The 27,740-nt window shown below is 38.4% G+C and overlaps 2 protein-coding genes across 4 annotated transcripts; one reads left to right on the top strand and one right to left on the bottom strand.

The window, feature by feature from the left end:
* The first annotated feature begins 3,486 nt into the window (after positions 1–3,486).
* slc25a4 (solute carrier family 25 member 4) lies at positions 3,487–6,984 on the top strand. The gene is made up of 4 exons (XM_007232796.4): positions 3,487–3,673; positions 5,072–5,558; positions 5,758–5,898; positions 6,369–6,984. The coding sequence occupies exons 1-4, from the start codon at positions 3,563–3,565 to the stop codon at positions 6,524–6,526; spliced, it is 897 nt and encodes a 298-aa protein (XP_007232858.1). The 5' UTR covers positions 3,487–3,562; the 3' UTR covers positions 6,527–6,984.
* Positions 6,985–7,971: 987 nt separating this feature from the next.
* On the bottom strand, positions 7,972–17,636 carry cfap97 (cilia and flagella associated protein 97). 3 transcript variants are annotated; one of them, XM_007232794.4, is made up of 5 exons: positions 17,395–17,636; positions 15,036–16,066; positions 14,057–14,367; positions 9,436–9,562; positions 7,972–8,968 (listed from the first exon to the last, which is right to left on the bottom strand). In XM_007232794.4, the coding sequence occupies exons 2-5, from the start codon at positions 16,027–16,029 to the stop codon at positions 8,868–8,870; spliced, it is 1,533 nt and encodes a 510-aa protein (XP_007232856.2). In that variant the 5' UTR covers positions 16,030–16,066; positions 17,395–17,636; the 3' UTR covers positions 7,972–8,867. The 3 variants fall into 3 exon arrangements, with proteins under 3 accessions (XP_007232856.2, XP_007232857.2, XP_022537397.1); XM_007232795.4 differs by having other exon boundaries at positions 14,057–14,364; positions 17,395–17,634; XM_022681676.2 differs by lacking the exon at positions 17,395–17,636 and adding an exon at positions 16,740–16,903.
* Between the last annotated feature and the right edge of the window lie 10,104 nt (positions 17,637–27,740).

Raw genomic sequence — 27,740 nt, 5'->3', positions numbered from 1 at the left:
ATTCCGTGTTGAGCTTTACTTTCTATTGTGATTTAATTACAGACTTCAGTAACACACCCAACCAGACTGGAGCCCCATTACCAAGCAACCACTTCAACACAGCCAGCTCAGGCCCTCTGCTATTGTTTAAACTGGTGCTCACTGGTCGGCCTCCTGGAGACCAGCTTTACTGCCCAGTTTAGTCCCAACACGCCCAGTACTGCTCTTCTTTATAAATGAGGCAGAACTGCAGCAGATCTCACGACTTTTCATCAAATATAGAACAGCAGTCTGGAGTCTGTTCATTTTTAACATTTCCAATGACAAAGTCATCAAGTCTTTTTTAAATTTCTTCATAATTCAGTTACCAGAATATACAGTACTAATACAGTAGATTATTAAGTAAACAAAAAGTTTTAAACAAACCAAAATATGTTTTATATTTTAGATTATTTGGCTGTTTTTTTCCCAGTTTCTCAGCTTTTTGAGGTAAAGTCACCTGGAATGGCTTTCAGTTAACAGCTGTGCTGAACTGTGCAACAAAGGTTAATTGATTGAATTTCTTGCCTCTTAATGTGTTTGTGAGCATCAGTTGTAATACAGGGAATAGCTCTATAGTAATGTTCTAATCCATATTATGAGAAGAACTACTCAACTAAGTAAAGGAAAAATGGCTTAAAGAAATGAAGCTCAGTCAATTAAAAAATATTCAATAACTATGAACGTATCCTCAAGTGCAGTCGCAAAGACCATCAAAAACTTTATGAAGAAACCGACACTCATCAGGACTACCAGCCTAGAAAAGAAAGAGCAAGAGTTACCTCTGTTGCAAAGGATAAATTCATCAGAGTTACCAGCCTCAGAAACTGAAAGATAACAGCGCCCCAGATAACAACCCCCAAATGCTTCACACAGTATTTTGGTTTGTTTAACACTTTTAAGTTTATCACATGATTTCTTATGTGTTCCTTATTCATCTGGATGACTATAATAAAAAAAAACACTGATTGAGAAGTTGTGTTACATTTTTTGTTGACTGTTCAAATTCCAATCTGTACTGATGTTGCATCACAAAATTGTACTAAAAACAAAGACATACCTTGACAGGTTCTGCTTTTTGGACTTGTTGCTGATAACAACACTCTGAATGGTCCTTTTCCTCTTTGGTCCACATATGGGAATACATTGAATAATAGTGTATGCAGCCATGTGTGGTAATAGTTCTGTTCACCAAAGTTCTCCAGGAGGCGCTGTTGAAGAGATTTTCTGCTTGGACGATTCTTATCACCACAGTGTTACACTTTCACAGCGTTATTATTGTATAATGAACACATTCTTTGTATAGGGTGTCTGATCGTTTAATGTAAAAAAAAAAAAAACAGAAATTAGGTGTGGTGAGAGTAGTAAGGAAGAAATATTTTTCAACCAATTTCAGGAAAGATACCTTTAATTCTTTCAATATTGCTTATTGTAACAAAGGTAGGTTGGAGTATACCATCAGATTTTTGTCACAAGATGCAGAAATGGAAAAACTGTCAAGGGAAGCAATAAAAAAAAAAAACACCCAATTTTCTATTTGCCAAATTCAGCCTCAAACGGTCCAGAAATTTAACTTAGGCTATAGACAAACATTACTCTGACCGTGTAGTCAATTTTGCTCATGGTAACAACTAGGAAAAACAGAACAAATAATTTCACATTTTATAAAATGTTGTACGTTGTTCACACAAGTGGGTTTATTACTGAATCTATGTTCATTTTAAGAGTTTAAAAGGTTGGGGCTCTAAACTCTAAGCTTCCCACAATATTATTATATTAATATTAAATATTATTATTTAAATGTATCTTACTACATTGTAAGAGCACATTATAGGATATAAGAATATAATTACACAAGATACACATATTTAAGTAAATTTAAGTATAATATAAACCATACATATAAAACCATAAGATTGAATCAATGTTGAATTCAATTAAAATCGATGTTCACGCATTTTAATGCATTAGCAAAAAGTATTAAAACAATAACACTAAAACAAAATAATAATAATAAAAAGAAACGAACAAAAAAAGAAAAGGAAAGAACAGCAACATCCAGGTTTAAAAAAAATATTAACACGCTCAAAACGCCGGTACAAATCGTGTGTTTTTTTTGGACGCGCTGTGCGTAATTACGCCTTATCTTGCAATGCTGCATATGACGCTTGGATTGTTAATGTTTCTATATAGATCTTTTTCTTTATATATAAAAAAATATTTTTAAGTAAATAATACTCCATGATTTCTTTTTTATTTAACGTTGTTCAAATTTAATAACTTCCATTATTCCAACCACATGTCATCGTTGAAGGTCAGCCAAGTGCCAGCTTGGTAATCATACTCTATTTTCTCTTTACCTCTATCTGGTTTTAATGTTATGGTGCAACAGCTAAATTGCTGTGCAATGATCTTTGGCTATCGTGCGATAAGACGCAGGAAAAACAACCAAACAACATTCAAAACCACGGTAAAAATCGTACGTATTGTCTGCGCGCACTGTGAGATGTACGATATAAGTACTTTCTTATACCCAAAGGTATACTTTTCATAATTGTATCCTCAAATGTATTATATTGGTCTTGAGAGGGTCAGATGTGTTTCCATTGAAGAACAAGGTCTTTCCTAACAGCAGAAAGTACAGGTTTATACCATTTAACTAGACAAAAGGTACATTCAGTATTCTGCATTCATCACTGGACTAATAAACAATATATATTTTAATTATACTTTTTCATTTAACAGCCAGACAAGTTTGGATCATCAAGTTTCTGACACATAATCAGTTGATGATAATGTTTATAATCTTTATATAAACTTAACTGGTACAAAAACATGGGTACAACACGTTGTACCTCAATATAAGGACAAGCTTTGCACTCTTTTAAGTACAAGTCTGTACTTATTTTTTTTTAGTGCGTAATTACGCAGTGTCTTATAGTGCAGATCTGAAACCCAAAGCAAAGATGATCTCCAGCCTCCATCATCCAAATAAAGGCATCAAAAGGCACCAAAGATGTCTTCATCACTTTGTAGTGGACAGTTATAAATTATTAAAACATGTATATCATATAAATCCCTGTTTTTCTTTACTAGCAGAACCTGGATGCGCTGTCAAATAGATGTTTCCATTAAACCGTTAGTTTTGCACCAAACAAGTCCAATCACTTCACGTTCTCCCCTTTCAGAACGCTCGTGCGTAAAAAGCAAGTGTCACACGATTACGCACGGTGCAATTAAGCCATATGTCTGCAGAAATGTCAAGAGAGGAGACCCCACTGAGACCCCAATTCGTCCTTTAAACGTCCCCAAATCGTGGCGCGTTCACGCATGGCGCAGGGGGTCGACCCCTGCCCTCGGAAATTTATTCGCGCTCGGCTCGCGGTTCGACATGCCCACGCGTCCGTCAGCGCTGCGCTCTCGCGAGACCCGCCCTTGCTTTTATTAGGCGCGCGGAGGGACAGGGTTCGTCCATTTGGAAGGCGCTGGGAATCTGGGAGGGAGGCCTCTGCTGGATCTGTGTGTGCTAAAAGACTAAAGAACCATGGCTGAAGGAGTGGTGAGCTTTCTGAAGGACTTCTTGGCCGGTGGCATCGCCGCTGCCATCTCCAAAACAGCTGTTGCGCCCATTGAGAGAGTCAAGCTGTTGCTCCAGGTGAGGCAGAGTGATGGTGTTTTCTTTTTCTGTTTTATATGCTGGGGGAAGTTTCCAGATTCATCTATTTATCTTCCTATCTACACTTATTACTGAGTGGCGTAAAGAGGCAGACTTCCAGTAGGTAGGATTTTGCCTAGTAGGTCAGGTTGCTGGTACAGGTAAGATAGAATAGGTTATAACAGTCCATTTGTTGGGATTAAACAGGTACAAGTATTAGTAAATGCTACAGGTATGCTGCCTTTGCAGTTCCAGTGCTCCTCTTCCAGAGTAAAACTTTGTGATACACTTAAGATGTAGCCTATCAGAACTTTTCTTGTAACTTATATCCAGACTGCACAAAAACTTCCCTAAATAAAGGTATAAAGCATACTTTCAGCGACCCCATAGAAGAATAAATATGGTTCTTCATGAAGCCGCTGTAAAATCCTTATATCCTTATCCAGGTCTCTCAAGAAGAGGTTCATCAAGGTGGTTTTGAAGCTTCAGTCTTAAAGTCAGATCTTAACTTTCACTAAACTAAAAGCTAGGGTGGTACTCTCACCCACGCTTGGTTTCCCAAGGTTTAAGACAAAGAGCCTAAGTAGAAATGTTAGAAAAGTAGTCTTGTTTTTCTATGGTGCAGTTATATTCTTACTTCTTTCCAGTCACATTTCGCCTGCAAGCAGTCATGTGTGTTCAGATCAGTGAAAAACGTGTTTGGAGCTAAGAATAGTAAAGGGTTTGCAATTTAATACTTACGCACCCTGCAAACCCCAACCCCCCCAACCTTACCCTACTCTTCCTTCCCCAGCTTACTCCCGCTCGTGCAGATCAGGGCAGATCTAATTCTTGGAATGAAAAAGGGTAATGTGGTCATTACCACAGCAAAACACGCCTCTGGAAGGTCAAAGAAACCTTACTTGATCCAGATTCATCAAGTTTGTTCTAAGAGTCACAGGTTTATTACACCTGTTTAACGGAAGCAGGTGAAGCAGATTAGGTTCTGCAGGATGGTGGGTGTCCTGGACGAAGGGTTGGAGACACCTGATATCCAATAGCCAGTGTAGGAATGTGCATTGAACAAGCATGCAGCAGCTGATGTACATAGTGTATATAGCCTAAGCATTTAGGGTCAGTTTGCAGGATAGGGATTCAATCAAGTCCAAGACCATGTTCTTTTTTCAATGATAAATCTCAAAATTAGTTACAAATGCTGTACATACAGCCCAAGACTAGCTTAATCTAATCCACTGCCCAAAGTTATAAAAACTGCCCAAAGTTATATAGGAACCTTTGTAGACTTTGTACAACCTATACAACTTAGCGAACCTGAGTAAAAAGCTGTGATAAAACGTTAACCGTCATAAGTTTAAAATGTGGGCGAATCTAACACTATCCATTGTTCTCCTGGCGTAGGTCCAGCATGCCAGCAAGCAGATCACGGCCGATATGCAGTACAAAGGCATCATCGACTGCGCCATAAGAATCCCCAAGGAACAGGGCTTCCTGTCGTTCTGGAGAGGCAACCTGGCCAACGTCATCAGGTACTTCCCAACTCAGGCCCTCAACTTTGCCTTCAAGGACAAGTACAAGAAGGTCTTCCTCGGTGGCGTGGACAAGAACAAGCAGTTCTGGCGCTACTTCGCTGGTAACCTGGCCTCCGGTGGTGCTGCTGGTGCCACATCCCTCTGCTTCGTCTACCCTCTGGATTTTGCCAGGACCAGGCTGGCCGCTGACATTGGAAAAGGTACTGCAGAAAGAGAGTTCACTGGCCTTGGCAACTGTCTCGCAAAGATCTTCAAGTCTGATGGTGTCAGGGGTCTCTACCTCGGCTTCAACGTGTCTGTCCAGGGCATCATCATCTACAGAGCTGCTTACTTCGGTATCTATGACACAGCTAAAGGTAAGTGGTGCAGGATGCCACCAGACATCACACCCAACTGTCTTTGCTACACTGTAAACCAGCTATTCCCAACCCAAACCCAAGATTGGATTGGGGAACTCCACACAATGACTTTTGTGTGCAGTTCATTTGTAAATATTTTTGTTAGTGAATGTCTAAACAGTAAGGCTTAACAATGGTGGTGGACCTTGTCTTCCAGGCATGCTGCCAGACCCCAAGAACACGCACATCGTCGTCAGCTGGATGATCGCCCAGACTGTCACAGCAGTGGCTGGCATCATCTCCTATCCCTTCGATACTGTCAGACGTCGTATGATGATGCAGTCTGGACGCAAAGGAGGTGAGCCAGACAGGTTTTCTCACAATATGTTTCACTAGTTTTCAACAATAGCCTTAGAGTATCTTTGCTCTGCAACTGTTTAAGGTACCTTAGTGTAGAAGTTGTTTTGTTGGGCCTCTATCCCTGTGTACTGCTGGGACCAAAATCTGGACCCTGTAGGACCTGGGTCATCAACCCTACTGCTGTAGACCTACCATCTCACCCCTTATCTAACACACTATCTATTCAATTGATTATGCACTCTTTGGGTCAGTATTTTGATGGATCCGGTGGGATTAATTGGTGATTGGAGTTAAAGTTGGATGGAAGGTAGTTCTCCAGGAAGAGGTTGGTCACGTAGGCTGGCATACGAGTTCCCTAATGACTGGTATAGGGTACTCTTAGGTCAGGGTTGGGATATATCTTGATACATTCCTAAAGTTACATTCAGTTCCATATTTTAATACACATGCATTTCTCTCTCCCAATAGCTGACATCATGTACAAGGGCACAATCGACTGCTGGAAGAGGATCACCAAAGATGAGGGCCCAAAAGCCTTCTTCAAGGGTGCTTGGTCTAACGTGCTCAGGGGCATGGGCGGTGCCTTCGTGCTTGTCCTCTATGATGAGATCAAGAAGTACACATAAACATTCTCTATCCAAATTTGTCCCACTGAAGGAGGAGACCCTTAACACCATGTTTTGTCTTAACCGTGTAACGTGATACCACCACCCAGCACAAGGAGAGGGATAAAAGCACGTCCCACTACTAAACTAAACCAGCCCAGATTGTGGCGCATGTGTGAGTGTTTGAAAGAGCGAATGTGAGCAGCCACTTCATCACCCACTCCTAGACCTGTGTAAATATGTTTAAACCCTTACCATCGTACCTCAGATGTTCCCATCTGTTCCGACTACTCTTGGTACTTTTGGAGATCTTTAAATTAGTTTTTGGGTTATTTATGTTTTTTGTTCCATTTAGAAACCATGGCTAGTGCTAGAGCGGAGGGCTCTGCAGCGGCTGTACACTGGAAGGTCGACTGTTTTTCGTGGCATTGTCCACCTTATACATGTTCTTTTAATAAAAATAAAAATAAATAATTCCACTTTTTTGCTTTTGTGGGTTTTTCTCACTAGTAAAAAAAGGTACACAGTATACACAATTGCAATTCTCTGAAGTGACTAGAAAGGCATGTGTTTTCATATCTGTGTAATCCAGTAATGGCAGCAATTATAAAAGGGGTGTCGACAAATATTTGAATTAGAATATCATTATAAAGTTAATTTGTTTCAGTAATTCAGTTCGCAAATAGATAACTTTTATGGAGATGCGGATTTCATTTTCCAGCAGGACTTGGCACATTGCCTACACTGCCAAAAGTACCAATTGGTCTTATATAAAATTTAATTTAATATTTTCTGAGATACTGACGTTTTCATTAGCCTAAATAGATTACTCTGTGTGTAATACTGTAGATCTTGTAATATATGAGTTTTACACTTTGAACTGAATTACTTTCAATTAAATCCTATTTTTTTAAATGCACCTGTAATGTACACTTAATTAACCAACAACTCACAGGGTGGTGTTTCCTACAGGACACTGTTGGTGGACTATTCTCAGTCCAGCAGTGACACTGAGGTGTTTAAAAACCCAACTGCTTCTATATAATCAGTGAAGCTGAAAAAATGGATAATGGATGTAGAAACAATTGACATTATTCTAGACACTAATTCTGAAGGAGGAGGGTGTGTTACAGATATATCTAGTGGGTCAAACTGCATTACAATGCAATAACCAGTCACTCTCTCCACATGCCAGCAACACCAATGACTTTCGTCTGTCAGCAAGTGTGTGTAAGTTAATGAGAGTCAAAGGGGTCAGCATTGCCTGCACGGTCTGGAACACCAACAGCACTGACACATCTATTTATCACAGCAGGTGGGAGACTGAGTGTATGCCTGTGTGTGTGTGGTATTGAACTGATTCAGGACTCGTGCCTCGTCCAGAGGCTACTCCTGCATTTCTCCTACAGATTCCAGATAGATTACCTGACCAGAAGCAAACGAGAATATAAAAATTAATAAACAGATGACATTTAATAAATTACTTTATTTTATTATTTACTTTTCAATACCAAAACAATATCAAATATATATTTTTGTCTTTTCAACAGTATTATCAACACACATATGCTCTAATGACAGTCAACACCACAACGTAAACTCATGTTTAAACTCATACGTCTATATTTATCATATATTCAAACGTCAAACACGCCAAGGGTAAGGATAAAGGCTCTGTATTAAGCTGCACAAAGATAGGCACAGTCTGTTTAGCTCTTCAGCTCTTTAGGGAATGTATTTTAAACATCTTTGAGCTGTGAAAACTATATACTATACTCTACATATGTTTCTAAAACAGTTAGAGTGCAATGTACAGTGCTTTATAGCTTCAATATAAAGATCTAGGATCAGTTAAGCCATGGGTCTTTGTCGTAATCATATGGTAGGCCTGTAGTAGCTTTGACACATCTAAATTAACTCAGCAGCTGATTGTCAAGTCCTTTATGAGTTGAGCTGTGAGTATTATGTGTAAATCAAGGACAGCTAGGACTTATGTTTGAGAATGTCTAATATGCACTCATCATTAAAGAAAGAGTGTTGGATGCCAGACATTTAATTTAATCCCATGCAGCTCAAATATCCTCACACATTTCCTGCAGATTTTGCAGTAGACAAGCCTATAAAACTGCAGCAGTGTGTGGACGAGCATTGTCCTGCTGAAATGCACCAGAGCAGAGTGTGTGTTCAAAAAGCATAGGGCCACTGCTTGCAGGACCTCATTAACTTAGTAACAATAGGCTCTCAAAGTTCCTGTAATGACAATCAAAAACAATCAAGAAGGTTAAGAGGACTTCCATGTACCTAAAGATAAATGCTGGAAACCTACACTTATGATTTACACCTAGCATCAGTCAACATAAATTTAGGACCAGGCCGGCGGTGAAGCTGTGGATCTACTGGACTTCGCCGTTTCAGATCTTGCTTTGCGAGGGCTGTTTGAACTACAGGGTCTGGATCCTTTTCCTGTGGAATATAAAAAAGCAACATGGCAGATCATCTTATATCTTCAAATGCCAGCTGAAGACCCACCTCTTCTGTGAGCACTTAGGGCACTAATATCTATTAAAGCTTTTAAAACAGTGGTGAGTTTGTAATGTGTGTTGTGCTGTTATTAGTAGTTCGGACACAGCAGTGCTGCTGGAGTTTATAAACACTTCAGCACTATTGAGCCTGATTCAATAATTTGAGCTCAATGTATCAAGTTTAGTTTTATCCAAAAAGGGCAGGCAGGTGTGGCTGTGATTTTCCATTCCAAATAACCTGAGAGCAACTGGCTTCCAAGTTGGATCACATGTGGTTTTTCTTGGTTAGAATAAAACCCTGAAGTCACACCAGCCCTTTGCAGACAAGATTGTTCCATTGAGATTAATTAATGGAGGCCAATATAACAGAATTTTGTGAACTAGTGATGCAGATGGGCATGTATGTACCTGAAGGGGGTCTGGAAAGTGGGGCGGGTATTCCGAGATATCCTGCCTGGCGCTGATAGTCTGCTAGCTGCTCTGCTCGGGTCATTCCTCGAGTGGGCTTCACTGACTCCAGACGCTTCAGAAGGGCCTATCATACAAACACATATATATGCACAAAAAAGAGAATCAGATTCAATTTTCATTATTCATGATGATTTCATTTTTAATGGTTAAATTACGGGTACCACCTACAGGGTTATATGTCCCTCTTCTACCAAATAGTACAGAAGCATAAAGGTTAAGAAGAGTTATAGTAGTAAAATATATGGATATAATAGTCTAATAACTGCAGCAAAAGCACTTACTTTAACAGGATGAAAGCAGTATTATTTTAAAGCAAGTTATTAATCCTGATCTGTATTTAGGGTGTATTGTTTGGTTTACAGCAGGAGATGCTATGCTAATCTTGCTAACAACACTGGACCAATCTCATGTAATTAAAAATACATCCAAAATCGCATTTTTTTTTGGATTTGGGGATTTAGCGACCTCTCGGGTGAGAGTACATTTAATTAAGGTTATTTTAATTTTTTTTTTTCAATATGGTCAAAAACAATCAATCAAACACCCAACAAACCTACCAGACCTCATTATTTTATGTTGTTTTTTGTTTGTTTGTTTGTTTTTTTATGAATAAATTAGACGTTGCAAGGATGTTGTGCCAGTATGCGGAGACAGGGAAATAACAGCACTCATTTTTTTTAAATCATGATTTTAATCATGATTAATCACTAAACATTGTTGTGATTAATACAAATACATTTTTATTCGATTGACACCACTAATATTAATCCTAGTGTTGAGTTGAGTTGAGTTGAATCTACGTACAGAAAGGCACAGAAGGGGCACGTCACTGGGACTGAATGCCCCTAACGACTCCCACACTTTTAGGACTTCACAGGTCAGAAAGTGTGTATAGGTCAACAGCCAGTCTCTTTATAGCCTGGACCAAGTCCATGACCCTGGCCTTATAGTAAATAGACTCTACAAGATCATTCACAACTCTTATTTCAACATCAAGCCCAACACTGACGCTAACCTTTACCCATCATTAGTTGCTGTTTACTTCTCAATCTGTTACCTTAAATCTTGCAAAATCCAAAACCACAACACTATAGTCCAATATACAAGAGGCTGGACCGATGCAAAAGGTCTGTAAGTAAGTTTAACGTGACCCATTGAAGGTATAAATAACCAGATGCTCGGGATCAGAATGTCACCAGCAGTCATGCCTCCTCAAGACAGACTGAGAAGTGCTTTGGAAACCCTACAGTAAGCAGAAAGCCGCAGAGGAAAGCGTCACTGGAAATAGAGCAAGGGTAAGGGCTAACAGAGCTTCCGTAGAGACATGAGGAACTCAAGAGGCCTTCAGTGGAGTCCCAATCTTGCAATTCACTACAATTCCTTAAAAATAAAGAGGTCACAGTGAAGGTTGGATTACTGTTTCAGAAACATATTTTAAATCACTGATAAAAAAATGTTATGAACAGTTTATAGTGTTCGAGACAACCATGCACAAAAACATGATTTTGTTATTGCCACTGTGCCTGCGCACATCTCCCCAATCAAGGGGGCTTCTCTATCAGCATTCTGACTCTCCTTGGCTATCAGCAAAAAAGCAAGCTGATTAGCTCTTTTTGTTGGAGGGTGGGACTTTATTCTTAAACGGACGAGAGTGGTCAGTGGCCTAGTCTCCTCATTAATAAGAAAATGAACAAAACCTATACTACAAAAGCTATTTATTTACATTAACCTGACTTAAAAGTACTTTTTCACAGGTCTCTAAATCCCCAAATCTCCTTAACTTACAGTTGGACAATTAAAAAAGCCTAAATTAACTTTTGCCATCTAAACAATTACAATTGAAAATATTTTAACATACGCTTTTGACACTAAATATCTGAATATGCCAGCAGGCATACATACAAATGAAACAAAACTACCTAAAATAAATAGTTCCTATTTCAGTATAAATTATTTGACCAAAAAAGTTCTTTGCCTATTTTTGGATGAATAATTATATTATTAATATAGGTACTAGATGTCCAAATGTTTGCAGACATCTGTTCTTTCAGTGTTTGTATTCTAAAATCAGGGGTATGAACAGGGGAGGTTTGCTGCAGTAACACCCAGTACTCTTCTAAGAAGGTATTCCATTACATAATGTAACACGAGAATTTGGAGCAAGAATTTGATTGCATTAAGCCCCACAAGAGCATTGGTGAGGTCAGGTAAAGATGCTCGATGGTTACGCTGGTTCTGGAACTCCGGCTTCAGAAAAACACCTTACACTCATGTGTTGGGTATTGTAGAGAGTCTTATGCTACTGGTAGTGCTTTTTATCTGTAGAGCTTATACAAGCTGGAATGCCTTAAAGTTGCTGAACTTGTGCTGAAATGAGCTGAGATGCCCGGATATTTTTTTGACAGTAAACTGTATTACAATTTTCACAGATAGGGACCAAAAAACAAGATCAAAAGTGTGTATGTCTAAGAGTGTCTGATAGAAGGGGGTTAAAATGGTCAGAGGGTGGATCAGGTTATTCCTTGGAGCTAAGAATAGAGCAAGAGTGAGAGAGAAAGAGACAGAGAAAGAGTAAGATAGACAGAGAGAGAGAGAGAGAGAGAGAGAGAGAGAGAGATTACACTGTGACTGGGTACAGTCTGTCCCAACTTTAAGAGTCACTGCAGTTACTCAACAACGACACCACAAGACTCTGAGAACTTTCAGAACTTTAACACCGTCCGTAACCTTGACACAAATTTAAGCCCAACACTGATTGTCCAAAGAAACTCCTAATCCCAACTTCCCAAATTATTAAAAGCCAAAACCTTGTTATAACTGCATATTATAAACTATAGTCCTGTATCTTTTTCTCTCTGCACACTTTATTATCTTCCTTTCACCCTATTTTTAATGGTCAGGACCCCACAGGAGAGAAGAGCAGAGCAGGTTTTCTCTCCTGGGGTCCTGACTTTAGAAGAACTGAAGGGCGAAAGGATGATAATTAAGAAATATACAGAAAAAACAGATACAGGACTACAATCTGTAATTATAGACCTGTAAATTGCTCCTATATGATAAGTGGAGCCAAAACAAATGAATAGTACAGAAACAAGAAGGTGATGTTAATATTATAGCTGATTGCATAGTTTAGATATTATAACTCTATTTTTGTATCAGACCCTATCCCTTCAAGTGCACTCACACTCTGCAATCAAGTGTACACTCTTAAATGCTCAGTGTGAAGAAGCAGTAGATTAGTTCCTGAATGAATACTGGGTGTGAAGTGTGTGGGGAGGGGGGGTAAGGAGGGTGGTGAGCACTTTCACTGGCAGTCTCCCCCCACCTGTTTCTGCTTGTCTCTTCTCTAAATCTGCAGTTCCTCTGTTCAACCACTCCTTACATACACTTAAAAAGATATCCTCAGCCCAAGACACAGGGATAAAACGATATTAATGTAATAACAGTGAATAATAGCCCTGTGTACCAGCAATCCTATTAACCCAAATGCTGATGAGACATATCGATTTGAAAATATGAAGATAATAACACTGCCAAAACACATGGGAGCACTTAAGAGTAAGGCTAAAGTCCCTCTAGTGGACAAAAAAGAACAGAATCTCAGTGTTTCACACACTTTAATGGCCAAGATCATGATCTTTCATATATGAGCCATAAACCTAAGCATTTCAGGGCATTTAGCAGGAAGAGCTGTATGTGTAAATGAAAAATGTGACTTTCTTCTGTTTGGATGTTGTCCGTGTGCGCCCATCAGAGGTGTGCCATATCGTACCATACACAATATATTATTGCACAGTAAAAATCCATATCGTGACAATAGCATTACACTGCCTTAAAAGCAGTCCGCTCATCATTTACTATGATGATTTATGATAATATTTGTAGAATATACACATGCACTAAATATGCTGCACTTTAGTATTTTGTATGATTGTACACAGTGCAAATTTACCTCAGTAGTGTTATTCTAATAATAGATTTACCTCAGAAGTGCTACTCAGGTCACATGTTCACAGAAGGTTAGTAACATGTAACATTCACTCCATTACACTTTTGTCCTCTGAAAGAGTAGTTGCACATTTTCTGTTGCTTTATTCATACACATCTTTGATAGTTTTCTTTACCAATCCAAATGACCTTGCGCAAGTCCGTTCACCAATCAAAACGTGACTTAATTTAACAAATCAAATGTAGCTACAGCAAATACTGTAGACATCTGGTGCTTAGTCATTAACAGCGGTGGGCTTAGTGGGTTGATTTCAGCACGTTGCAGGACTGTGATGGCAAAAACTATTTTTTTATTTCTATTTTTACTACTTTGATTATTAAATGAGATTGAGTAGTGTCTAACCAAGTTTGATAGGTGATGCTAAATGCTTCCTTTCACTTTATTAATTAATATTTATTTTATAGTAGTAGACAGCTCAACACAGCAAAACTGTCCCCTCTCTATTTCAGTGGGTTGGATTTAACTGATAGCATCATGTGATAGGATAAGTCCTTGGTAATGAGTGGGAACTTGGGAAAGTGAGACTAAATAAAATCTGAAATCACTGACCAGATTCTCTCGCTGGATGCGCTGTTGCTCTCGCTGCCTATTGAGAGCACTGTGGTACATGCGAGCAGTGGGGGGATCACCATGTTGGGTGACAGCAGCTGCTGAGCAGGCGGACCCTTCTCTTCGTAAGCGTGGAGAAGAGCGAGAGAGCTCCCTCAGAAGTCTCTGATTTTCACGTTCGATCCGCTGCACCTCATCGTTGGTGAAGGAGTAGTTCTTTTGACGGTGGCTAATACAACTACTGCTGGACGCACTGCTGGGGCTGGTGATGACCAGGGCGCTGTCCACCCTTCTCCCTGCACTCAGCACTGCTAGAGCAAGTGAACAAATCAAGCTTAATTAGAATGTATTTCTGATTTAATGTTAATTTCATTATTATATAACATATCCAACGACTACGCTGATGATCCAAAACATTATGTTCCCAGCAGCATGTGCCACCTAAAACGGCTCCTTCTGAATGACAGAAGATAAAAGGTGAAATCTGTGGAAAAGAGCACTCCAGACATTCTAGCAGATTCTGTAATTTGTGCTGCAAGTTGTGAAATGGAACTGATCAGGTGATCTGTGGGAGGTGATGGAACATATTCCTGGTTGTTTCTTATGATACAACAAAAAACAGAACTCACCTGACCAGGCCACCATTTTACATATTGGCTCAACAGCATACAGTACACTATCTATACAGGCAGTGGAGCAGATCCATTGGGAACAGGCCTGTGTCTATTATTACATTACCGATTTATTATACAACATATGGACATAACCTCTATAATTTTACATATTTTCAATATATCGCTTATTCTTTTTTGTTTGTTTTAATATTATTATATCAGTGGCATATATTAGTCTTAAAATGACAATAATAATGTATATATCAATTCTTTCTGGGACAATATATATTGTCTAATGAAAATACGTTATTTTGACATGCTATTGCTTTTTGCTGTACTGTTTACATATGAACCGTAACACTGACCTGATCTCTCTTCTCCATCCGTGTCTGAGCTCCTCCTCTTTTCCGAATCCACTTCAGTCACTGACGGTTCCTTGGTAACAATCTCCTGCTCTTGCACAGCAGCTGTTACCGTGGGTTCAGTGAGCGAGGTCAGATCGAATGACTGGCCTGGACTAATGTCTGGAGTGGAGAGAGGAGTAACATCGGTTACCGTATCTTCAGATTCGACAGTGTCTGACACTTTCACTCTCTCTCTCTGATTGGCCGAACTTGACCTAGGCCATCGGCGTGGTGAAGAGGTCGCCTGGGTGAAAGACGGTTTGTGTGAGAGACCCGGTCTTCTTCCATCACCACCGTTGGAACTTTCACATTCGGAAGACGTTGACGATGATGATGGTGAATGGCTGCGACTCCTGTTTCGAAACTTTCCTGGGGACTTTCTGGAGGTTTCTGAATGGCGTTTTATGAGCGGACGTTCCAGAGTTTTCTCTCTTTCATCACTCTCACTTTCATCATCATTTTTCAAAACAGCCTCATCTTCTCCATCCTCAGGCGAGGAATCAGAATGCGAGTCTAGGGAAGAGTAGGAGCGGACGCTGGACAAGTCATCTGACCGGCTTCCTTTCCTGGATTTCGACCTATCAGAGCTTGGCAATGATGAGGATTTCCTGGAAGAGGCATCAGAATCCTCTCTTCCAGATTCCGGCCCTTCTTTATCTTTCACAACATTGTTCCCAGACGGATTCTCTTTTGCTTCACTAGTCCATTTAGAGTGACCATCAGGTTCACTCTGAATGCGAAGGTGGGACAAATCTTCCTTCAGTGTTTCTTCTTCTAACTCCTTGCTTTCTCGACCCTGGTTTTCTGCTTCCAGCTTTCCATCCTCCTCAGTGCTTCTTTCTAATTGGGGGTTTTGAGTCTCCTCTGGACACTGATGTACCACCTTTCCAGCCTCCCCATCACTGTCAAAGAAGGAATGATCCACCTCCCCCTCCAGCTCTTTTGGGCTAAACATCGCTTGATCCTTCTTTCTGATGGACCCTCTTTCGACACTGGAGAGGGAAAAGGACAGAAATTGTTCATAACCTACAATATACATTGATCAAGCATAACATAGTATGAACACCTCATTCTTTCTACATCTGATATCCATTTTTCAGCTCCAATGATGAGATAGGATCACTTTGTTCTTCTATAAATTACACAGGACCGTAGTCTGTCTGTAGTATGGTAAGGCCCACAGGACCATTAGTAAATCAGACACAACAGGAGTTTTTAAACACCTCATGATTCAGTGGGCCTCCTGTGGGCCACGCCCTATGGGACAGATGAAGGACTAGAAGACATCCAACACAAATTGTGCAGCAACAGATGAGCTTCTTTCCCTGACTTTACTTCTACATGATGGAGAAGCAACCTTGGAGTGTCTAATAGAGTGAACAGTTAGAGTTACAGTGTTTAACACAGCAGCACTGATGGTCTGATCCACTCATATCATCACAACTCACACTGTTTACTGTTCACCACCACTATGTCAGTGTAACTGCAGTGTTCAGAATGACCCGCAACTACTAATACTACTAATACTAGAACTACTAAACATTGCAGCTTTTTGCAGAGTGTGTGATACAGAACCAAGAATCAGCTAAGATCAACACATGCCCCTTAATAATTCTAACTGGCTAGCTAACATGGCTGAATACAATCAGATCAGATCTGATTCACCTCCCAGCAATGGTCCAACGTTTTCAAAATTGAGGGGAAATAAAGCCTTTTAGGAGAGAAGATGGGGTCAAACTCCTTTTTCGTACAATGTGGACTTCCTGAACTGGAGCTGGAGACACAGGTGTAATAATAATCAGAGTGATGGAAAATTAACCATGACAGCTTACTGAAGCATGGAAACCCACGGGACTGACTTGTTTCTATGTTGGCAAGCAGGTATGGCTAGCTAACTAAATGATCCAGGTTGGTTGTCTAGCTAACATACATCAAATACGTTACACGTTGAAATCAAAACAAATATTTTAAAGGACAATAAGAATTAATGTATTATGTGTATTGAGTAATATGTGACGTTTCTAACGTATTAAATCTCTTAAAACAACTAGAAAATAATGCATAATCATTTTTGCAGTGGATCTTTCCGTTCCACCTTAAATGAGGCGCCAGAATGGAACCGCTGCACCATTTAAGGTGGAACGGAAAGTTTAATAACAAGCTGATGAAAATAAAGCTAATTCAGTCACCAAAATAACAGCACAAAATAAAATACAACAAAAGCTTTATATGAACATCTAAAACGCTGAATAAATTATATCAAATTACATTAAACCACATTAAAACAACAAAACGTATGAAAAACTAGCATTTTGCCCACCTTTAACCCTTAAACCATCATCCTATGTGTTCTGCCGCGTCCAGCTTCGCAGAATAACCACGTATAATCGTCATTTCTGCTCGTTTCTCCTTAAAACAGCTCAGAATCGCAGCCGTCTGGTTTGACAGGGCTACGCTTAGCCTAGCTTAGCTTAATTTAGCCTAGCCTAACTTAGCTCGTGAACTCTCAAAGCAGCAGAGTGTGTGGGTTGTCTAGCTACGGTAACTAAGCAACGTCACTTCCTCTTCTCCCCAGGCACGCGGTATAAATGCTGATGTTTTTAAATTGAATACAGCTCTGGAAAAAAAATTAGATCAGTTTCTAAATCAGTGTCTCTGATTTTGCTATTTATAGGTATTTGTTTGGGTAAACTGAACATTGTTGTTTTATTCTATACACTACGGACAACATTTCTTCGAAATTCCAAATACAAATATTGTAATTTTGAGATTTAATGGTTTAATAGTGTGAGAGCACCCATAAAAAATAATTTAAAATGTAAATATTTAAATGAAACAATTAATCTAATATAAAATTCACAATTAAACAACGATAAAATGTATTAAATACAATTATTTAAGCTTTCTTTTCAAAACAGAGGCTTATCCCTCGCTGGTGCATGACACGCCCATAATAAAACACGCCCACTGTATGAAACGCTTGTTGAGACGGTGACGGTATCTGAAGTAAGTTAACTACGGTTTTTGCTTCTATCTCCGTATTTGATGGTTTATTTAATATGTTGACTAAAATTGTGTGTGAAAATCTGATTTACTGTTATTTTTGTAAGCAGCAAATACCATAGTGCTTTAAAGAGTGTGTAGTTTAGTGTAGTTTAGCTAGCTAGCTAACGAACACCAGTGTTCTGTCAAGTTATGCTCCCCATCGATACATGCTTCCTAAAGGCACTGCGCATGCGTTTTTTAAAAAATATATAATAAGTCAGTTACAACCTGGACTCGCTGTCATTGCACAAAGTGTAAATTGTAATAAATACAATAATTATTATTTAAAAAAAACTTACATCTACTGGGGCTTCTGGGAACATGCTATAATATGGTGCTTCTTTTGTATTTTTACAGTTAAACATATACTTGGATAGCACGATTTGACAATGTGACACAACTCGACAGAACACCGGTGTTCTGACTAGCTGCGCTACCCTGTCAAACTGTTTTACCCTAGTGTATGTTTACACGTAAAATACAAGAAAAACGCACCAATCTTGAAAATGCTCTCAGTAGGATATTTGATATTTAGTGGGTAAGTATCGAGTCTGTCGATTAAGACATCCTGATATAAGTGTTTTTGACAGCCTGATTATATGTTTCTGAAACTGTAATTGTGATTCTATGTATTTATTTAAAACGTGAGATGTATTTAAGGTACACAGCTTGAATATAACAGGTACTATATACACTTACATCTTAAGTAGTATACTCTTTATATAGTAGAAAATAAAGAGAAACTAGATTTAAATCTGCAGAAAAATATTATATTTCAGTTTTTTTTTATCTGTTAAATTCAGTAAACAAAGAAATTCAATCTAAAATGTTCATGTATATATTTCAGTTTCAGTGGAGTCTCTACAGACTCTCTGTTTTTCTGATATATCGGGATATGGTCAGTCTACTAACCTCCTATCTCCCCCGTTACATCAGTAAATGTAAATCTAAAGTGGGAACTCTCTCCTCTCTAGACTCTCTGATAAAACTCATAGTAGCACTAACGCAACTTAACGGTGTAACTTTACGGTGTACAATCTGTTTACTGTAGAAAAAGTAAAGTATATACTTTAGTTTTCTCGGCTTATTTACCGACAACTTCAATCTCCGTTTTAACATTTAAGAAATATCCTAGATAAGTAGTTAGACACTATTTTTAATTTGAGTTTTTAGCCGTTTAGCTTCATTCAACTCATTCATTTTTATCTCACTCGCGGGCTCCCTCTAGCGGTTACAGTTATTTACTGATATAACGAGGGAGATATATCAAGTGGGAAGTCTCGGTATATACCGGCTCTTTGCTGAAGCTGCTGATTGGCGCCCTCTTGTGGATCAATGCTGAAGAGACACCCAAACTCAGACTCTTATAGAGGGAGTTCTCAGTAGAACTCGGTTCAGATCGGGAGTTTTATCAGAGAGTCTATAGAGAGGAGAGAGTTCCCACTTTATAATCTCGGTTGGGTTTGTCTGTCCACCAGGGGGCGCTTCCGAATGAGTCCAAAATGAATGGGTTCATATGGAGAAATAAAACAAAATCATAGTTTATACATCTATGATACGTTTTATACTGAAAAATGTTGTAGTTTTCTCAACACATAATAATATAAAATATCTCAGTATTGAACACAAAGTTATAAACCTTTTTAATTCAGTGCTGTGTCTGTATCTCAGCTCACAGTAGCACTAATGCTAGCGTCTTTACGGTATAAAATCCATTTACTGTATAAAATTTAAGGTATATAATTACGTTTTCTTGGCTTATTTAGCGAAAAACGTCAATTTTCTTTTAAAAATCAAAGTAAAATCCCGGACAAGTAGTTAGATACTATTTTCAATTTAGGTTTTTAGCCGTTTAGCTCTATTCACCGCATTCATTTTAGTCTCACTCGCGGGCTCCCTCTAGCGGTTATAGTGATTTACTAATATAACGCGGGTCATGTGGGAAGTGGGAAGTCTCGATATATATCGGCTCTTTGGTGAAGCTGCTGATTGGCGCCCTCTTGTGGATTAATAATGAAGAGACACCCAAACTCAGACTGGTTAAACTCTAATAGCGGGAGTTCTCAGTAGGACTCGGTCCAAGTCCGGAGTTTTAGAATGTTTTTTAGGCCACAAACTAGAATATATTTTTCTGAAGATTTTAGATTGAATTTCTCTTTATTTACTACATTTAACAGAGTACAGCAATACTGAGAACTCCTGCTATAAGAGTTTTAACAGTCTGAGTTGTCTGAGTTGGGCGTCTCTTCATTAGTGATCCACAAGAGGGCGCCAATCAGCAGCTTCACCAACATCCAACCAGTCATTGGATTTATGAGATATATATATACATATATATATCAGAAGCAGAATATATATATATATATATATATATATATATATATATATATATATATATATATATATATATATATATATAGCAGAAGTAGCTATATAAATAAATTCATGTAGGGTATGCAAATCTAATGTTATATTAAAATACATTTGTTAAATTATATAAATTATATAATAACCGTTTGTTTTCAATTTTTTTATTTATTATTATTAGATGTTATTTATTGTGATTCCAAACATGACTAAATTAGGAACCGTACCAATATCACACAACAACAACAGAAATAATAATAATAATAATAATAATAATAATAATAATAATAATAATAATAATAATATACATAAAAGGAAATGTATGTTTAATTTTTTTTTACCATAATTATTAGTATTTATTGTTTTTTAGTGTTTATTAATGGTTAATTGATCAGCTCAGCCTATTCTTCATTGATTGTTTTAGTGTTTTTAGTAATTTCAGACTGTTTTTTTAATATAATATGAAATAAATCTTTATTTCAGGAGTGTTTGAGAAGGAAAAAATATTCAGTATCTACTAGAGGAGAACGATATGGACAGAAATGTGATTTGTGATAATGCTGTTGGATATCCTGACATTGATGTAAAACACAAATTTGTTTTTTTTACCTTGTGATTTTTGTGTTGTTTCACTACACACAAAGTAAATAAACATGTATAAAAACGTGTATTTGTTATAATTTTTAGATAGAATAAAAATGTTACAAAAAAAAAATACAAAACAAAAACAGGTGTACCAACACTTTAGGTCTATGTACATAGAAAACCATACAATTTACCCCTTAACAGGCCAGCATTATTATTATTATTTTTTTTTATTTTTTTTTTTTTTTTTCGCCTCATATTACACGCCCAGATCTTGGGGATTTATATTTAAGCATTACATAAAAAGGTTTCATGTTTGATAAGAAGCGTTACTGCAGATCTGCAAATCTAATTGAAATTGTAATTGAAATTATAAAAATCTGCAACTTTTAAAACATAAAAAATAACAATCATAAAATTTGCACTTTTCTAAACTTATTTACTGATTTAAAATCAGTATTTTTCTGAATACAGAAAAAATAGTTCATGTCCTCCAAACCTTTAGTTTTGTTACAGTTGTCTAGTTTCAAACTTTTTTTTTTTCTTTCAGAATTTAGGTTGATTCCTGTTTCTGATCTGGAATTATTACGTGGTGTAGAAAGAAAACAGGCAGATTCTCCAAGTGTCCTGTAGGAGGACCTTAAAGTTTTTTTAAAATATAAATAACCCCTATTTTAGTGTAGAGAAAAAGGATTTTGAATCACGTACACCTGTAGCCTGTATACATACGTTAAACCAATGTTAAATCAATGTAAAATCAATGTGCTTTCTTTGAATAGTCTTTGACTAAGCTGGGAGAAGTGTGTTTTGTTGACTAGTGTAGCAACGTCAGCCTTAAAGCTCCAGCACTTAAATAAGGAAGCAGAATTTGGCCTAAGTCTAATCCAGGTATTAACCAGAGTCTGGATAACAGGCTTTAGATGTTGATCCAAGTGTCCAAGTGCTGTGGTCATATCAGGACTGTTCTCCGCTATGTGCTCAGATCTGCATGCTTGGCTGAGAGGTTCAGGCACAGGGCCAGGCCTTGGCACGGGCTGCAGGATGGTGGGCATACAGCACATAGTGCTCATCCAGCCCCCCATGCCCCCCTCCACCACATTCTCAGGCTATTGTGTACAGGGCACTGCCCGGGCACAGAGTCTGTGAGATGCCAGCTTGCCTCAGCAAATACAAGCTGCGTTCCAAAAGCCTAGACTGCAGCAACGGTGGGCTGCATTTCTGTGCCACTATATCAACATTATTATAATACCATTATATATTGTATCATACAGCACTTTACAGCAGGCACAGACTTAATTGTAGTGTTTGGGGTAAAATGTGTTTTGTATTTTGTGTGTTTAATGGGAGAGCTCAATCAGGATGCTTTATGTGTGTGTGTGTGTGTGTGTGTGTGTGTGTTCCTTGCTCACATTATTTTATATTTTATAGAATTTGCAGGCATTGGAGAGCCTCTATTAAAATCCAGGAGTCTTCCTGAACGTCCGTGACAAGCGAGATCTATGCAATAAAAGCTGATCTAAGCTCAAGAGCCCTCTTTTTTAAACGGCCGAGAAATGCAAGCTATATTTGGAGTGATTTGAAGGATGCAACTGTTGTATCTTTTGTGGCCCGTGTTTACCCAAAGTTCGCTGCGTATGTACAGTTTGAGGGGAAAAAGACAATAAAAACTGAGCAAAAATAGTGAACAACCAAACCTGTGGAGCAGAGTTCATTTGAATAATTATCATTTATTTTTTTGCAGAAATGTAACCATATATTATGTTCCATGTGTGTGACCAAGGCTGCATCCCAATTAAGTACTAAGTACTACATACTAATACTAAACATACTAAACTAGTAAATAAAATAAAAGTCTATCTACTGCCTTTTCTCCACTATATATATGTTTTGCTTTATTAATTGCCATATTTATTTGTTTACTGTATTTCATACCAGTAAATCTAGCTTTAAATTTTCAGAGAAAGCATATAAACCATATTTTAATGCATTTGTAATGTGGGGAAAGAGTGGGGAAAGAGCGTGAACAGACTTTAAAAGTGTCTTGGAAAAAAAAAACTTTCCCCCTCTGACTGGGCGCGGGCCTGCGGTGATGACGTCATCGCTCTCCCGCTCTACACAGGTAACACACTAGCTCACTGACTAGGTAATTATCATATTTTGCGCATGAATATTTAGCACACCTCGCTTAGGTGAGCTTTTTAATGGAGTGAAACACTTGTGTTGACTGACAAACTCCAAACTGAAATGATTTTTAAATAAATGCAAAGCATAATAAAGTAACGAAGTATATTTAAAAATATATCTGCTATTTATTTTTTCTCTTTTGAATTTGCAACATACATTTTTTTCCTTTTGATTTGTAAAATTTCATTTTTTTATGTAAAACTTTTGGCACAATAGTAAGATTGAACAACTGCTTGGACCAGGAGGTTTGCAGCCTGATGTTGTACAGTGCCAAGCGGCTGAATCGAACAACACGGTCTGTAAAAGATAGTTGGTCATAAACCGTAACACCCAGGTCCCTAGAAACATGTGTTGGGGAGAGAGAGTGAGTCGATGGTTTGTGGTGAAGTTGTGTTGAATTTTCTGGTAGGACAGGAAGACGTTTAGTTTCGGACTCTCAACTGAGAATCAAAAAACCCTATCATACACGGATTCTATCCACTTTATAAAGCGTTTCCATTTCTCCGTCAGATTTTCCCTTTTCTTCTCTTCAGTTCTGCTTTTCATCTCTTTCAGGAGCTCCTCCAACTTCTTTAGCCTCTCCTCCAGCATTTCTCCTTTTCTCTGGTTGTTCGTCTCCATCAGTAACATTTTCTCTCTCTCTTTCTCCCACACTAACTCTCTCGTCCTAAGCTCCGCCCTCAGACATTCCTCCCTCTCACTGAACTCTTCCTCCATCAACCGGAGCCTCTGCTCATGCCTCTCTCTTTCTTTCTGCCTCCACGTCTCCCTCATTGCTTCTTTCTCCTCCTTTCTCCTGCTCTTCTTCTTCAGTTGCTTCTTCTCCATACTCAGCTTGTCCTTCAGCAGAGTAATGTCCCGGAGAAGCTCCCGCTCTCTGCTGCTTCTCCATGCATTGCCCGTGGACTGTACCTCCTCCGCCTCCTCCGTCTCGTGCAGCCTCGCGGCTCTCCTCAGGCTCTCTCTGAACTTGAGGCGGAGCTGATGAAGCTCCGCCTTGTCCACGTCACTCAGAAACTTCGCTCCCATCTCCTGCTAATCGGCCTCTACCACGCAGTGACGTAACGAGCCACGCCACGCTTTCAATTGATCATGGGAGCTGCTGGCCTTCTTATATAGGCTGTGGGCGGGGCCTCGACGTCATAAACGTCGATTCGAAGCCTGGAACGTCCAGGAATGCGTTGGACGTTCCAGGCTTCGAATCGTCGTTTATGACGTCACACCAGACGCGGCGAGGCCCCGGATAGGCTAAATTACTGCATCAGGTAAAGTTATGGCTATGTAGGTGATAAGTTTAATATTTTGTTTATTTATTTTCCTTTTTTTTAATGTCCATTTACAGTTTTGTAACATTCAAGCCAGTGGTTAAATGCACCCAAGGAAACAGAAAAAAACAGAATTATCATAAAAACACATAAAAAACCTACAAAAAAAGGTGGGTTGTGGCATGCGCAGTGGTGTTAAGATGCACATATGGATGGGTAGCACAATTGGACAGAACACAGGTGCTCTGCCCAAGCATGTGGGAAAAAAATCTTATTATTATTATCAATAATTGAAAATAATAATTAATATTAATAATAGTAATAATAATAACATTTGAAAATAATAATATTATTAACAATATTAATAACAATCAACATATTTTAATAAAAAATATGTAAAGCATGTTAATAGATATAAGCAATACAAGAGTAACATATGGAGCTTGAGAAAAATAATTATCTTCTTCTTCAAATAACATAAATTAACCAGGTCTAACCAACAAAAATACCCCATAAATACAACTGTAGAACAGTGTAAAGTTTTGAAAATACATACCTTTCTCTTACTAAAAATAAAATACATCTGTTTCCTGGCTAAATCCAATTTTTAAAAAATATATTATTGTGGATAGAAAAAAAAAACAAGGTGCTATCAAATGAACCCTAAAAAATCTAATAAACTATAATAAAAATAAAATCCTCCAGGCAATTTGCTATAGTGTTTGTCCAATCATTTTACCTCAAGTGGGCCAGGCTCCGCCCCATGATTACTGTGCAGATGCTACCATCAGTGTGAGTCTTACTGCTGGAGTATAAAAGTCAGAGAAGCTGCAGTCTTCTAGTAGTTTGGGTCTCCCTTTGGGAGAACCTAAATATATCCATTGTTCTTACGCTGACCCAAGCTCTTGGGTTTGGGAGTCAGTATGTGGAAATAACAACAACAACAACAACAACAACAACAACAATAATAACAATGGTGGTGGTCCTTCTTGGGGGCGGGGATCTGGATAATTGGAGATTCATCCAGGTTCACTGGGAAGGACCATCTAGAAAAAAAATCTGATCATGTTATAAAAAGATTAAAGTAAATTTAATGTATGTAAGAAAAAAAAGTGATAATGTGCATTATAATTTATTCAAAAACATTGAATCTCTTCTTAACCTTTCTGATGATTCCCTAGTCAATAAACCTCCATCTCCCCGCCTGCCATTTGGAGGTCCATCCAGGGCCCACATCAGCCTTACAAACTGACCCCAACATGCACTATGTAGGTTCAGTTTGTGACCAGACTAAATTTGAGCTCTTCCATTAGGAATGTCCAAATTTATAAATTGCCGCAGCTTCATTGACTCTCATACTTCAGCACCGAGCTTCACACTGATGGTAACCTCTCCAAAGTGGTCACAGAGGCGGAGTCTGAAATAGCAGAGACAATGTGATTGGATCAACACTATGGATCAAGCAAACATAAACATCTATCACTGAATCATTTAACAAATATACATTCAGCTTTTGAAAGGTTAATTAGCCATATAATGGTTTAAACCTTCCTGACCAATCAGAAGCCATTGCCATCTGAGTGTAAATCATTGTTTAAGTGTGGACCAATTTGACACAGCCCTTTTCTCTTGCACTGTGTTTGAAGCTGAGGTAGGGGGAGACCTTCCATAGAGACTGAAACACTTGATACCAGCAAAGCTTTATTATGCCTTACCTTTAGTCTGTCTGTCTGTAGATGATTTGCGTTAACTGAACATCTTACAATGTCTTAAAAGTGGTTTGATAGTTTTGAAGGTAGTGATAAGTAACTGAAAAAAATATAATAACATAAGGATCCACCAGAAAAGTTCCTATAGTGATCGTCCAATCATGACATCTCGAGTGGGTCAGGCCATGATTAATCTGAACATGATACCTACCATCAAGGTGAATCTTACTGCTGGAGTATAAAAGTCAGAGAAGCGATTGTATTTGTTTGGATTTTCTATTTGGGAGAACCTCACCATCAAGGTGCCACCAGCAGGACCACAAACATACTGCCCCCCAACACCCAGGAAGCTATCCATCTGGGATATTTGGAGATCCATCAAGCCATACAAACTCACCCCAATATGCACTATGTAGGATCAACTTGTAACCAAGCTAAACTTGGGCTCTCCTTTTAGGACGCCAGCTTCATTGACTCTTATATTTCAGCACCGAGCTTTACACTGATGGTAACCTCTCCAAAGTGGTGCTGTAATACTGAGTTTATCCACAGGAGGGCATCACTATTTCTTTTACATTTTAAACAGAGTTGCTGTAATACTGAGTTTATCCACAGGAGGGCATCACTATTTCTTTTACATTTTAAACAGAGTTGCTGTAATACTAAGTTTATCCACAGGATGGCATCACTATTTTTTACTCTTTAAACAGAGTTGCTGTAATACTGAGTTTATCCACAGGAGGGCATCACTGTTTTTTACACTTTAAAAAGAGCTGCTGTAATACTGAGTTTATCCACAGGAGGGCGTCACTATTTTTTACCCTTTTAACAGAGTTGCTGTAATACTGAGTTTATCCACAGGAGGGCATTACTATTTTTTACACTTTAAACAGAGTTACCGTAATACTGAGTTTATCCACAGGAGGGCGTCACTATTTTTTACCCTTTTAACAGAGTTGCTGTAATACTGAGTTTATCCACAGGAGGGCATCACTATTTTTTACACTTTAAACAGAGCTGCTGTAATACTCAGTTTGGCCAAAAGAGCACAAAACTTCCAAGGCCCCATAGGACCACCATTCACCTAAGGTTTTGTGCACTTTAGGTGTGATTAAATGGTGGTCCCATGTGGCCTTGGAAGTTTTAAGCTCTCATGGCCAAACTGAGTATTACAGCAACTTTTTATACTGTTTTATAAATGTTTTACTGGTTGGTCTTTACAGATGAACATTGGTCAGCGTGCTCATGGTAAGACCAGGTGGGATTTATGGGAGTTGGAGTGCAGAACATGGTGCATGTTGATTTGATATAGATGGACCTTGGATTGTGCCTGGTGGTTAAACAGCACAATTGCAGTGCTCAGAAATATATTTATTTAAATATGGATATATGAGTTAATAAAATGAACCCTGTATGTGAATGTACTTTACATTTCACATGGAGTTTCATATACTTAGTCATTTGTCTCTTTAATTAAAGATTTATATATGTGTGTGTGTGTGTTTCTGTGT

The sequence above is a fragment of the Astyanax mexicanus genome, chromosome 25 (genome assembly GCF_023375975.1).
Source record: "Astyanax mexicanus isolate ESR-SI-001 chromosome 25, AstMex3_surface, whole genome shotgun sequence".
Lineage (NCBI taxonomy): Eukaryota > Metazoa > Chordata > Actinopteri > Characiformes > Acestrorhamphidae > Astyanax > Astyanax mexicanus.
The sequence above is the reverse complement of the archived record's forward strand: the minus strand, read 5'-3'. Positions and strand labels throughout refer to the sequence as shown.

Excerpts from the sequence above, each read along its gene's own strand:
- slc25a4 (XM_007232796.4), top strand. The coding sequence starts at position 3,563 with ATGGCTGAAGGAGTGGTGAGCTTTCTGAAGGACTTCTTGGCCGGTGGC. Across the intron at positions 3,674-5,071 it reads GAGTCAAGCTGTTGCTCCAG|GTCCAGCATGCCAGCAAGCA; the intron begins GTGAGGCAGAGT and ends CTCCTGGCGTAG. Across the intron at positions 5,559-5,757 it reads TATCTATGACACAGCTAAAG|GCATGCTGCCAGACCCCAAG; the intron begins GTAAGTGGTGCA and ends CTTGTCTTCCAG.
- cfap97 (XM_007232794.4), bottom strand. The coding sequence starts at position 16,029 with ATGTTTAGCCCAAAAGAGCTGGAGGGGGAGGTGGATCATTCCTTCTTT. Across the intron at positions 14,368-15,035 it reads GGATGGAGAAGAGAGATCAG|CAGTGCTGAGTGCAGGGAGA; the intron begins GTCAGTGTTACG and ends CACTTGCTCTAG. Across the intron at positions 9,563-14,056 it reads GCATCCAGCGAGAGAATCTG|GCCCTTCTGAAGCGTCTGGA; the intron begins GTCAGTGATTTC and ends TTTGTATGATAG.